This window comes from Photinus pyralis, unplaced genomic scaffold (genome assembly GCF_008802855.1).
Source record: "Photinus pyralis isolate 1611_PpyrPB1 unplaced genomic scaffold, Ppyr1.3 Ppyr1.4_LG5, whole genome shotgun sequence".
NCBI lineage: Eukaryota > Metazoa > Arthropoda > Insecta > Coleoptera > Lampyridae > Photinus > Photinus pyralis.
Window position 1 is genome coordinate 27,409,052 of NW_022170596.1, and position 13,214 is coordinate 27,422,265.

Here is a 13,214-nt window from a genome sequence, read left to right on the forward strand (position 1 = left end):
AAGTATTCGGAAAAATTAATAATTTAACATTGACAAAAAAAAACAAAAAGTGAATAAGCTTCCATGCAGAGGATAAAAATATACGGGGTCTTTCATTAAAAAAAAAATCAGTTGTCTATTTACACAGTAAAAACACCCTGTACATTCAAAAATAATTTCTGTTATATTTTTTACCAGTATGAGCTAGGAAAGACCAACGCACTGTTGCAGGGCCCTGTATAATAGATTATGATCAAAGATGTCGATTATGATTTTTGTGCAAACATTTTGTTGTTCCCTGGTACGCTCTTTCATATCTCACTCAAGTGGCCCATTTCAACTTCTCATGTTTCATAGTGTACATGATCTGTGGTTGGTCGAAGAACGCAAAAGTCTAAACTCTAAAAGTTGCTTGCATAGCATGATAATACAATCGTGCTTACATAGCATGCCAGTATTGAAATACTTATCTGATGTTATCCATTCCATCACTTATTATTTTTAAGTAGATTTACAGTAAGTTGAGTAAGTATTATTATCCTTAGAGCTATAGTAGTAAATGTGAAACCTATAATGTGCAGGTATCTACAGAAATCAAAATGGGCAATACCTTTAATAGCAGCTTGTACCAGTATCAATTATGTATGGAATTATTCAATTTATTTCTTCATCATGCTGAGCTTGAGGAACGCAGAAGTGTTACACCAATGCACCTGGCAGCAAGTCGTGGAGACGTGCTTTTAGTTCGCACACTGTTAGCCCAAGGTTTGTCTGTCAATGCCGAGATTAAATATGATTCCATTACACCATTGTATTTTGCAATTTATGAAAATCAGTTGGAAATGGTTAACTTTCTAATTGCACGTGGTGCTGACATAAATCATAAAATCGTGTCAGGGCTTACACCTTTAAATGCTGCATGCCAACTAGGACACACAGAAATTGTCAAAACCTTAATTGCACATGAAGCAGATTGTAACATTAGAACAGAAAAACGAAATACACCTCTGCATTTAGCGGCTGAAAATAATCATCTGGACATAGTAAATGTTCTCATGGAAAAAGGATTAGAAGTTAACGCTGTAAATTACCATCAAGTAACGCCCTTGCATTCGGCAGTACAAAAGGGCAATCTTGAGATGGTTAAAATTCTGATTTTGCATGGATCCAATGTTAATATTGGATGTTCAGCTATGGATGAGAGTGATGCGCTTGATTACAACCTGACACCATTACATTTTGGGGCACAGACTGGTAATTCCGCTATAGTGAAAGTTCTAATTGAAGCGGGAGGGAATCCTAATGCAAAAACAATGGATAGAGTCACACCTTTACACATGGCATCCCAAGGTGGGTTCGTTGAATCTGTAAAAATTTTACTTGAAGCAAAATGTAATGTTAATGTGAAGGATTATGAAAATGCTACACCTTTACATTTGGCAACAGCTCGAAATCACCTTGAGATAGTTAAGCTTCTACTTGTAAATGGAATTGACGTTAATGCTAAAGACTGCAATGATTTTACTGCTTTGCATATGGCAGCGCAGAATGGTTATGATGAAATCGTCCAACTGTTGATAAAAAATTACGCCAACATTAATGCTAAACAAAACGAAGGTTTCACAGCTTTACATCAGGCAATTCAGCAAAAACATTTTGAAGTTTGTGACTTCTTAATTAATAATGGAGCAAACATTCACGTACTCGACAATCAAAATTGGAGTCCTTTACATAATGCAGCATACAATGGTTTTTCTCCCGAAATTGTTGAAAAATTAATTGTAAAAGGAGCAAAAGTAAATGCAAAAATAGACGATGGTAGGACAGCTTTACATTTGGCAGCAGAGCATGATTTCTTAAGGATAGTTAATTTCCTAATCAAAAGTGGAGCCGATGTTAAGGCTGTAGACAAGAGGAGTTGGACCGCTCTTCATTATGCAGCATATGATGGTAATTTAAATGTTGCACAATCTTTGCTTGATAGAGGTGTCGATGTCAATGCACAAACGAATAAAAAGACCACACCCTTACACTTTGCAGTAGACTACAATCACTTACAAGTGGTTCAATTACTTCTGAAAAATGGAGCAGATGTTAATGCCTTGGATCATACAAATTGGACCTCTTTACATTTTGCAGCAGAAAAAGGTCACGATCTGGTTGCCAACGTCCTAGTGACACATGGGGCCCATCTGAATGCAAAAGAAAATCAAAATAAATGCACACCTTTACATTTGGCGATTCAATATCTTCATCCCAAAGTAGTTACCACCGTTATTATAAATGGAGCCGATGTTAATGCAAGAATGAATAACAATGCCACACCTTTACATTTGGCAGCACAAGTTGGTAATTTAGACATAGTAAAATCTCTCCTTATGAATAAGGCATATTTTGACCCAAAGGCTGATATAGGCGAATATGGTTTGCCATTACAATTTGCAGAGAGATTCCACTACCAAGAGCTGGTAAAATTGTTAAAACTAATTGACAACCTGTTCAAAGCTACAACGGAAAATGACCACTCAAAAGTCGAACGTTGCATTAAACAGGGTGCGTTAGTCAACAGCAGAAGTATTCATTTTGAAACACCATTAATATATGCATCATGGAAGGGATACATCGACACTGTTAACGTTCTCCTTCAAAACAATGCAAATGTCAACTTTGGTAATGATAACAATGTAACTCCACTGCATTATGCCTCTAAGTTTAATCACCTCGAAGTAGTGTATTCTCTATTAGAACATGGTGCAATGTTCGATGTACGTAGCCACAAACGCGGTGTAAAGCCACTAGACTGTGCTCAAAAGCGTAAAAACACGGACATCGCCAGTGTGTTGTTGAAAATTGGTAAATTATTTGATGAAGCCAAAAACGGTAACTGCGAAATTCTTGATGAGTTGAAAATGGTCAGGAACGACAATCCCCACAAATTTTTAGCTATGGTAAATGCTTGTAACAATCAAGGACAAACACTAATACAGACTGCTTTGAGTAACAACCATAAAGATATTGCGAATTCTCTTCTAAAAATTATACAGGAGCATAATAATTCATAATAGAATCCAAAATGTTAATGATGTTTTAATGGCTAATTTCATGATTTTCTTCGTTAGAAACAATTTTAGTTTGTACCATTTATGGAAAGAATTTTACATTCATTTTTTATTTTATTGATGATATTTTTAATGATAGAGTTTTTTTGTTGATTGAGGAATTTAATACTTATTTATTATTCTTATCACTTTTAATATGTATTTGTTCAAATATAGAAAATGTGCACGATTAATATTTCATTTACTACAATGCAGCTTGAAATAGAAAGAAAAATGGTGTGTTTACGTAAAGAAGCCATTTGATAAAGTTAAAAGATTTCGTATAGTTGCTTCAACCGCCATGGTAAGGCCCATCAGCCTATTGTACCAGCAAGTTGCAGTCTCGCTCCCTTAAGATGTCGATTTTTGAAGAAATCTAAAACCGTTCTGGAAGCTGCATCTTTTAGTATTCCCATGTGCATCTTTATTAGTTCCAAGGAACTTGTGTGTCGCAACAACAGATGAAAAGAAGTTTTCCTCCAGACAGCACCTGCAAAGGAGGCTTCAAGGCCTATATTGTGGAGGTTTCTTTTTGGAGACATACCAAAAGATTGTATCATTCCTACTGACCTTTAGCTCTTTAGGCAGAGGGCACTTTTTGTAGAACCTTAGCTTCCTACCGTTATTTGTACAATTCTACATACGGTTGGGCTTCTATAAAAAGCGCCTGTCGACCTTATGGCAATTTCATTACCCTTTAATGGGTACCCATATCGTCTGTAAGAGGGTTCAGGTTTTGAATGCATTCCATCCACTTCAGTTATACCCCAACACTAAATCAGAGTTCACTTCTTGCACCCTAGAGCTTTTAGTGCCATTGGCTATCTCTGTTATTACTATTTTCCTGTTCCCAAGGTTACTCGCTAGCAACACCTAAGGCCTAGGCGTTAATAGTCGAAATCTTCTTAGAATATTGTAGCGTTACGGCCGAGAAAAGGTGTTCTAAACTGAATTTTAAAAAATGGACGCATAAATGTATGTAAGACTATACAAATAAGTAATACACTTCCTACTAGGAAGTTACGAGGACTATTGAAGCAATTTTCTGATGAACTTAAAATTTTATCCATTCCTTGAGAAACAGGTTTACAGCGAATTAAAAAATCTAAGTCGTAAATTCTATTTCGTTTCTCATGTCATACAATCCCAAGCTTTGTGTATTGACAATTTCAAATTTCCATTTTTAGTCCATTTTCCAACCGTCCGAGGCCTTAACGACTTACAATTTTCAAGATATTCAGTTCGTCCGTTTTGCATTCGGTAGCTTATTCCTAGCTCTGGCACCTCGGGCAAGAAAAATTTTACGATTAAGGTGCGCATTGCGCAATATCAACTTTCTTATTTGCAGAGATTTTTTTTTTAATTTTAAGCAAAGATTCTTCTAGTAAAGACGAACATATCACATATTTTCAGACTGCGCAATGCTAAGTTTCTTATTTATATTATTTTGCCATAACTTATTTTCCTTTGTACATAAATAGTTACATGACGTTTCGGGAAGTACTGATAAATTCATAGAAAATGCGCTAGCCTTTAAGGCCAAATCCTTTTTTTATTTTGTCTCTTGAGAATTTCTCATAAAGTTATAGTATCGTTATTTTGACAGGATATACTTCCTCTTCGTTTTGATTATTATCATATCATTTAATATGTAATATATCGTAATCATCCAATGTTGTAGGTGGTCGAATAAATGTTTCGATTTCTTAAAATTCTTAGGTGTTTATTATTATTATTAACATTTGGCAATAGATGGAAGTTTCCAGTTTTTTCTTATAAATTAATTATAAAAATTGAAGGAAAATGAAACAAAAATTCGAAAGAATCACTAAAAAACCTCCACAAATGGAAAAGTTACGAGACTCTGCGTTTGAAAAAATAAATTTCGGTTCATGAACGTCCAGTGAGTGACGTCACTTCACTTATTCGTGATTGTGGAGATTAGTGGCAACCTAAAATGCTACGAGTAAAAAATAAAAAAAGAACCTTGCATTAAAAGTGCAGGAGATGGATAAAAAGGAAGTTATAAGAGTGGGGAGAAACGCGGCATAATTGGCAGTGGCGTAATAAAACAAAACTGACATCGTCTCTTCTGTTTTATGATAAGTCAAGTCGACATAACTGACCAGCGCAAAGGAGGTACATAATATGATGGTCGCGTGTTATTTAGTAGAGATGGCTCGGAGCATGTTAATCGAGGCCGAACTCTACTATCGGTTCTGGGATAAAGCCATAGCAACTACGAACTATCTTCAAAATTGTCTCCCTTAATTCTAGTACGATCCCTGTGACACCATTGAACGCTGGTATGGAGCAAAACCAAATCGAAGCCACGTTCATCCCTTCGGCGTTGACGTTTACTGTTGCCTTTGTTTAAAGCTGTTACATAGCGTTGCAAAGCTAAAGACCTGAACTTTATGAGCTGTGGCTCTATCTGAGTGTATGTGTCTCAGTATGCCACAGTTCCCGTAGCGGGTCAGGATGAAGAGAGCGTCTGGGAAGATGCAACGCCTGTTGAAGAGAATACCTTGAGGTCTGCCAGGACAACTGCCTGCTCGCTTCTGCGACAGAAACGGGAGTTCTGGAGAAGCAGAAGACGCTAAAGGAGGCGCTGGTCTGCACCCGATTGTGTAGAGAAAGGTCATGCTAACTAAAGGAACTCGACTCGATACTGTATCATGGGCATGTCGGAAACAAATTCGTCTTTCACTGTTAAAGTGTCAACTGCGGAGACCGGATTTGTCGCATTGTTGGAGGCATCGCAAGAGGCATGCAACCTCAACGGCTTCCAGAGCTGGGCAGAATACTTTCAAAAAGTATTTGAATACTAAATAGTAAATACTTTACACAAATCAAAGGTATTTGAATACTAAAAACTTTTACGTCCAGCACAAGCGAATACTAGATACCTACAGATACATTGAAAAGTATTCAAATACTTAAAAAAATAAGTATTCGAATACTATAAAAAGTATTCGAATCCTTTGAAAAGTATTTCATTATCTTACTTTGAAAAATAAGTACCTATTCGAATACAGTAAAAAGTATTCAAATACTTGTCACTCAAAAACATTAAAAATTTAAAATAGTATACTAGATAAAAGGCTTAATACTACTTAAAAAATCACGTTATACTTTGTATGGGGTTAGCTTTTTTTATATTTCTATTGTTATATACAAATTTAAGGGGAGTAAAAGCGTATTATTATTATTATTATTATATTATTATATTATTATATAGGAGGTACCTACCAGGACCTTTCTTAAACCAGTTATATCCTTAAGAATACGTGTACCAGTTTTCAAAGCGATCGTACGTCGTGCACATGATACGTACGCCTTTCTGAAATTAATCCTAGCGATTTTGGAACAGATCCATTTTTGACCATACGCTTGTCCGTGTGCATGATAACTTGTTTAGAAACGTGCGATCGCTTTGAAAATTATGGTACAAATGGTCTTAAGGATATAAGAAAAGTCCCTATTGTTTTTAAGTTACGTAGACTATCGAGTTCGGTATTCAGATGTATCGGATTTTTATATTTGATTTTGTGACAATGGAAACTTTCCCTAAACATTTCTAAATTGTTCTCAAATATTTGAATAACTTAAAAGTACTGCCTTTTTTTGAGGCCGGAAAAAAATTGTCTGAGATCGAGATCGATCGAGAGTCCATAATTTTAAACAGTTTGAAGATTGGGCTACTAGTTCAAAAGTTACAGCCCTTTGAATTTTCTTTCGAAATTGGTTTCTAGTCTATAACTTTTGATTGAGAAGTCTGATCGAAAAAGTACGAATTGTTTTGGATTCTACGCACCCAAATTAATAAGAAAAAGTGTTTTCCCGAAAAATTTTGGTGTAGTCGATTTTTGGAAAAAAAGACTGCCTCTTTTTGAGGCTCGAAAAAAAAATTGTCTCAGATCGACCCGGAACAAAATTTTCTCATAGAATGTGGCCTGTAGAATCCAGTATTTGAATACTTCTCAAAGTGTTCATTTGTTCAAATACCTTGCGAAGTATTCGAATACTTTACGAAGTATCCAAATACTATGCGAAGTATTCGAATACTAAATATTTGTGAAAGTATTTGAGTTACAAAAACAAATACTGCTTCCATAAAAGTATTTGAATACTTTAAAGGATTTGAATACTAAAAAGTATTTACAAAATCGAATACTGCCCAGCTCTGACGGCTTCTACACGCATGCGCATGGTTGTTTACACGAATACAATGCGAAAAAGAGAAGAATGGAAGAATCCCAACCAGCAATAATATTGGCATAGAAAACTCCTGAAGAGTTTGAGTTGGTATCGCTTGAGAGAATATCGTGTTGACAGTTTCTTAGCCAGTAACAAAGCGGCGTTTGATCAAGTTTGATATTGATTTTGTATGGTATAGGTACTCAATATACAGTACTTACCTATATAAATTACAATACTTATTAATTGATTTATGTTTATGTTACAGTAATATACATGGTACCTAATCTTAATGTTTCATTCAAAAACCGGGAAGATAGAAACTTCAAATAAGAGGTTTTAGAAAAACATCAAGTAAATAATCTCAGCCGAACATGCGGGAAGTGTTTAGTTAGTTTAGTAGATGATATAGTATAATATTCTCTGTAGGTACAAATTCCTAAAACATCAAAGAAATGATAATGTAAAGGTGCTTAATTGAATTCCCCAAATGAACTTTTAATGACTGATGAAAGTTGAACTAAGCCGAAATTAGGTACTAAAACCTTGCGGCGTGCCTCACCTTACCTTACGTAATTATACTTTTACCACTAATTTTTGTACAAACATTTTGTTGTTCGCTGCTACGCTCTTTCATTTCTCTCAGTGGTCCATTTCTCTTTCTCACGCTTTGTTCAAAGTTCAAAGTATTCATGTTCTGTGGTTGGTCTTGGTCAAAGAAGGCAAAAGTTGCTTGCACAGCATCAAGCTTGTGGTGTCGTAGTTTTAATCTTATCAACATAGACTTGTCTTCTGGGTAAGTAGAATAATTATTATCTTCCCCGAAATTCTTCTGAGCTATTAAACCTTAGGCTGATAGAATGGGTAACACTCACAGCATAAATCCATTACGCTTGGATGAAGAACTGTTTGGTATAATGAATCAATTCCCTCCATTACATATGGCAGCAGGAAATGGCAACTTGTCCACAGTCCGAACCCTGTTAGCACAAGGTTTATCCATTAACTCTGAGACTGTAGAGGATTGCCTTACACCCCTGTTCTGTGCAATAGAAGGAAATCGCTTGGAAATGGTTCATTTTCTAATTGCGAATGGAGCAAAACTAAATCATAAATCAAATACAGGATTCACGCCTTTACATTATGCAGCTCTGCGAGGTCGTTTGGATATTGTCAACACCTTAATTAAGCATGGAGCAGATATCAACATTAAAACAGATACATTTTCTACAGCGTTGCATTTAGCTGCAAGGCAAGGTCATGTGGATCTGATAAATGTTCTCATTGAAATAGGATTAGATGTCGATGCAGTAAATAAGGATCAAGGGAGGCCTTTGCATTATGCAGTACTAAACGGTAATCTCGAAATAATTAAAACACTGATCTCTCGTGGATCTGACATTAATGCCGGTTGCATTGCTGAAGGTTTGAACGTGAGTCTATACCCATCAAGTAACGCAGACGACTCGTATGACTCAAATGTTACCCCATTACATTTGGGAACATCATTTCGTAGGTCAGATATAGTTAAGGTTCTGCTGGAAGCGGGAGCAAATCCTAATGCAACAACAAAACGCGGAGTTACACCTTTGCATTTAGCATCTGTAGGTGGCTCTATCGAGTCAATAAAAGCGTTACTTGCAGCAAAGTCGAATATTAATGCGAAGAATAACGACAATTGCACACCATTGATCCTAGCAGCTGCACGAAATTACGTTGAAGTAGTTAAGCATCTACTTCTTGCAAGTGGAATTGACGTCGACTCTAAAGGCCCCCAAAATTTTACAGCTTTGCTGGTAGGCTGTGAGAAGGGCCATTTGGAAGTAGTTAAGTTGCTAATAAAACACCATGCCAACATTAATGCTAAAGGAAGTGTGGGTGAGAGCGCTTTACATTTGGCAGCACAGCGCGACCATTTAGGAATAATAAATTTTTTAATTGAAAGCGGGATAGATGTTAATGTAGTAGATTGTATGAATGTAACTCCTTTACATGTTGCAACTCTGCAAGGCTTTGATGAGATTGTCACTGTCTTGTTAATACATGATGCTGACCCAAATGTACAAGAAATTCGAAGCAAAATGACAGCTTTACATCTTGCACTCCACTATGATCAGTCCAAGGTGGCTAAAATCCTTATTGAAAATGGAGCAGACGTTAATGCAACAATGATCAACAATTTTACACCTTTATACATGGTGGCGGTAAATGGAAATGTAGGTATAGCAAAGTCTCTACTTGCGAATGGAGCATACTATGACGTCAGCCCTCATTTACCATTGCATCGTGCAGTAAGAAATTTGGATATAATTGCAATGCTCCGACTATCTGAACAGCTATTCAATGCTACGAAAGAAAACGATCACTTAGCAGTGGAAACTTGCCTTAAACGTGGAGCATTCGTAAATAGTAGAAGCATTCATTTCAAAACCCCATTGATCTACGCATCGTGGAAAGGATACGTCAACATCGTTGACCTTCTATTAAAATATCGTGCAAATGTAAATTTCACTAACAACAACAATGTCTTTCCAATCCATTATGCTGCCAAGTATAATCATATTGAAATTGTATACTCTTTACTCGAGCACGGTGCAATGTTCGATGTGGTTAGTACTACAGGCCGTAATACACCGCTGGACTGTGCCCAAGTTGCCGGCAATATTGATATTGCCAATCTTTTGCAGTTGGTCGATCATTTGTTTGAAGAAGCTAAAAGTGGCAATTCAATTGTTACAAAATTAAAAACAATTAGAGACCACAACCCTAAGGAATATATAGCTGTTACCAATGCTCGAAACGGTCAAATGAAAACGCTTATACAAGTCGAACGTGCCAGTCGCAATAAAAATGTTACAAGTTCCCATCCAGAATTGGTACAGGTACCTGAAACTCAAGCTGAGTAATGTTCAGTTCGTATCTCATGATATTCATATTTTTATACTGCATGTAGACCTATGATTTTTTAAGTTTGAATTGTTCTTTTATTTTGTTAACTGTATTATTGCTGTATATCTATCCAACAAATATAGAAATATTTTGCATTTTACAAACACTCGGAATTAGTGCACAACTGACGCTTAACTGGTATATCCGTTTTTATTGGAATATTACTGATGTGATTTCCAAAATAGGCTCAACATTGGAGCTAGAATTCAAAACTCCTGTGTTCAAGCTGCCTGGGACGGTTGGCTACACTCAGGCAGCAGCCGATGCACATTGCCAACATGAACACGATGCAAATCAGTTGCATTCTTAAAACTTCTGCTACAATTTATGAAGCAGTTGTGTTTTTATGATTTGTTTTTCCACTATTTGAAGGGAAGTGAAATGATTCTATATCTGCATAGGTCACTGGACACCTGGCTACTGTTAAGATCCAAGAGGACATTCCATCCTGCACTAAATATGAACCACCTCAAACTTCTTGTTACTACTTTCCAATAACTTAGCAATTCATGTACAGATTCTGAATGTCTGGGTATACAGGTGATACTCATTTAGAAGTAGACAGGGATTTCCTATGTTCAGTTTTAAATGGCAAAAACTCTTCTGAACGAGGCCTAATTTTATACAACCAAAATAACAAAAAAGTAAGGCTTTGCTCTCATATTAATTAATGGGAATATTATTGCTTTGGGTTCCGTATTTTTATTTTCGTTCGCCCGGCTTACGTGGAGCACCCACAAGAGTAAATTTTTCAGGTGTCATCAACTACATTCCCGGAGAACTTCGACATTTCTGTTTTGCCTCATCTTGGATCTGTATGAAAGGACTTGGCATTTGCTATCATTCAAGGTCTCACTTTGCTATAGCCGTGTCCTTGAGCTTTCCATCCCAAATACTAAATGTTCAGTTCTGAGCTGCGAGTGATCCTACGAATAGAATAGGGCAGATTTCGGTCGGAATTTGACCCGACAACATAGCAGGTAGCGAATCTATAGGGTTAACTCCAAAGCTCGAAGAAAGTGTATCCTTCAGGATTTGTGACCGAAGACCGTCCAATAACCAATAACTGAACCACAAGGAAAAAACTTCTTTCTTCTCGAAAGCGAAAACCTCTTGCTTAGATCTTCCGGAACAGACTGACCAGAGGTTTCACATTAGAGGTATTGGGAACGATGGAGCTTCATGAATATTCCCATCTGCAGGCCTTCTTCTACTTTCTTACTCACATTTTTTTTCATTTTGCTAAGGATGTGAAACCGAATTCTTTGATGATGGAACTGACTTTAGTACACACAGACGAGGTTGAACCATTGAAACAAGTGGTCCAATCATTTATGGATTTAAAAAGGTTGGTGACAAGTGCAAAACATTTCCTTTCCCATTCCCCCCGTTTTACAGGCAGTGTCCGAAGATGCCTTTAAACGGAAAATTAAAAAATTATTAATCAGATAGCGAAATTTAACATAATTTTGTTTGATTTTGTCTTTTTTCTTGGTAGGTAGTTACTTAGTAGATGGGTGCTTGTTTACAATCAAAATCGAACTCTGGTAATTGTTTTATTTCGTAGAATCTACATGTAGTAATATATACTTTATGTTTCTAGGGGTACAGGAGGAAGAACATATAACCGAATGGTTTATCTGACCCTGAACCTATTGGTTATGGTGTAGGAACCAATTTTTCCTAATCAATAATTATTACTTAGTAATAATGATAAATAATAATAGTAATAATTACTATTATTATTATTATTAAAGCGCGCAAAAAATATGGTACGAGAAAAGATTCTTGTAAAACTTTACAAAAAAATGTCAGAAACATGCACTTTTTATCGTATCCAGCATAGCATCGCACAAGCTTTCTTTTTTTTGTAATGAACATGCCGCCTATAATCAATATTGTAGTGTCTAAAATAATTAAAAGTGAGAACTTTTTGGTTAAAGTATTAATCTGTTGACCAAAAAATGTTGTGTACCTATTTGTACCCCCTAATCAATTAGTTTCCGGATAATGCTTGAACACCCCTAGATTTAGATTGCGAGTTAGTTGTTCGTTTTGAAATGCAGTTGGGCTATATACTTTGAGTTATATACCCTCAGAGCTGGGCAGAATACTTTCAAAAAGTATTTGAATAGTAAATACTTTACACAAATTTTGGTGCAGTCGATTTTTGGTAAAAAAGAAAGGTTGTACACTGCCTTTTTTTGAGGCCTGAAAAAAAAATTGTCTCAGATCGACCCGGAAAAAAATTTTCTTATAGAATGTGGCCTGTAGAATCCATAATTTCAAACAGTTCCAAGATTCGGCTACTAGTTCAAAAGTTACAGCCCTTTGAATTTTCTTTCGAAATTGGTTTCTAGTCTATAACTTTTGATTGAGAAGTCTGATCGAAAAAGTACGAATTGTTTTGGATTCTACGCACCAAAATTAATAAGAAAAAGTGTTTTCCCGAGAAATTTTGGTGCAGTCGATTTTTGGTAAAAAAGGAAGGTTATACACTGCCTTTTTTGAGACCCGAAAAAAAAATTGACTCAGATCGATCCGGAAAAAATTTTCTTATAGAATGTGGCCTGTAGAATCAATAATTTCAAACAGTTCCAAGATTGGGCTACTAGTTCAAAAGTTTCAGCCCTTTGAATTTTTTTTCGAAATTGGTTTCTAGTCTATAACTTTTGATTGAGAAGTCTGATCGAAAAAGTACGAATTGTTTTGGATTCTACGCACCAAAATTAATAAGAAAAAGTGTTTTCCCGAGAAATTTTGGTGCAGTCGATTTTTGGTAAAAAAGGAAGGTTATACACTGCCTTTTTTTGAGGCCCCAAAAAAAAATTGTCTCAGATCGACCCGGAAAAAATTTTTCTTATAGAATGTGGCCTGTAGAATCCATAATTTCAAACAGTTCCAAGATTGGGCTACTAGTTCAAAAGTTACAGCCCTTTGAATTTTTTTTCGAAATTGGTTTCTAGTCTATAACTTTTGATTGAGAAG

At 36.0% G+C, this 13,214-nt stretch overlaps 2 protein-coding genes across 3 annotated transcripts; both read left to right on the plus strand.

The window, feature by feature from the left end:
* Window positions 1-263: 263 nt before the first annotated feature.
* Window positions 264-3,194, plus strand: LOC116171608 (ankyrin-1-like). Of its 2 annotated transcripts, none has more exons than XM_031488551.1 (2): window positions 264-504; window positions 561-3,194. In XM_031488551.1, the coding sequence occupies exon 2, from the start codon at window positions 579-581 to the stop codon at window positions 3,039-3,041; it is 2,463 nt and encodes an 820-aa protein (XP_031344411.1). In that variant the 5' UTR covers window positions 264-504; window positions 561-578; the 3' UTR covers window positions 3,042-3,194. The 2 variants fall into 2 exon arrangements, with proteins under 2 accessions (XP_031344411.1, XP_031344412.1); XM_031488552.1 differs by having other exon boundaries at window positions 264-495.
* Window positions 3,195-7,944: 4,750 nt separating this feature from the next.
* On the plus strand, window positions 7,945-10,320 carry LOC116172812 (ankyrin-1-like). Its single transcript, XM_031490096.1, has 2 exons — window positions 7,945-8,073; window positions 8,129-10,320. Exon 2 carries the CDS (start codon window positions 8,138-8,140, stop codon window positions 10,181-10,183), a length of 2,046 nt encoding a protein of 681 aa, XP_031345956.1. The 5' UTR covers window positions 7,945-8,073; window positions 8,129-8,137; the 3' UTR covers window positions 10,184-10,320.
* The last annotated feature ends 2,894 nt before the right edge of the window (window positions 10,321-13,214 follow it).

What these genes read in the sequence shown, in the direction of transcription:
- LOC116171608 (XM_031488551.1), top strand. Translation starts at nt 579, where the DNA reads ATGGGCAATACCTTTAATAGCAGCTTGTACCAGTATCAATTATGTATG.
- LOC116172812 (XM_031490096.1), top strand. Translation starts at nt 8,138, where the DNA reads ATGGGTAACACTCACAGCATAAATCCATTACGCTTGGATGAAGAACTG.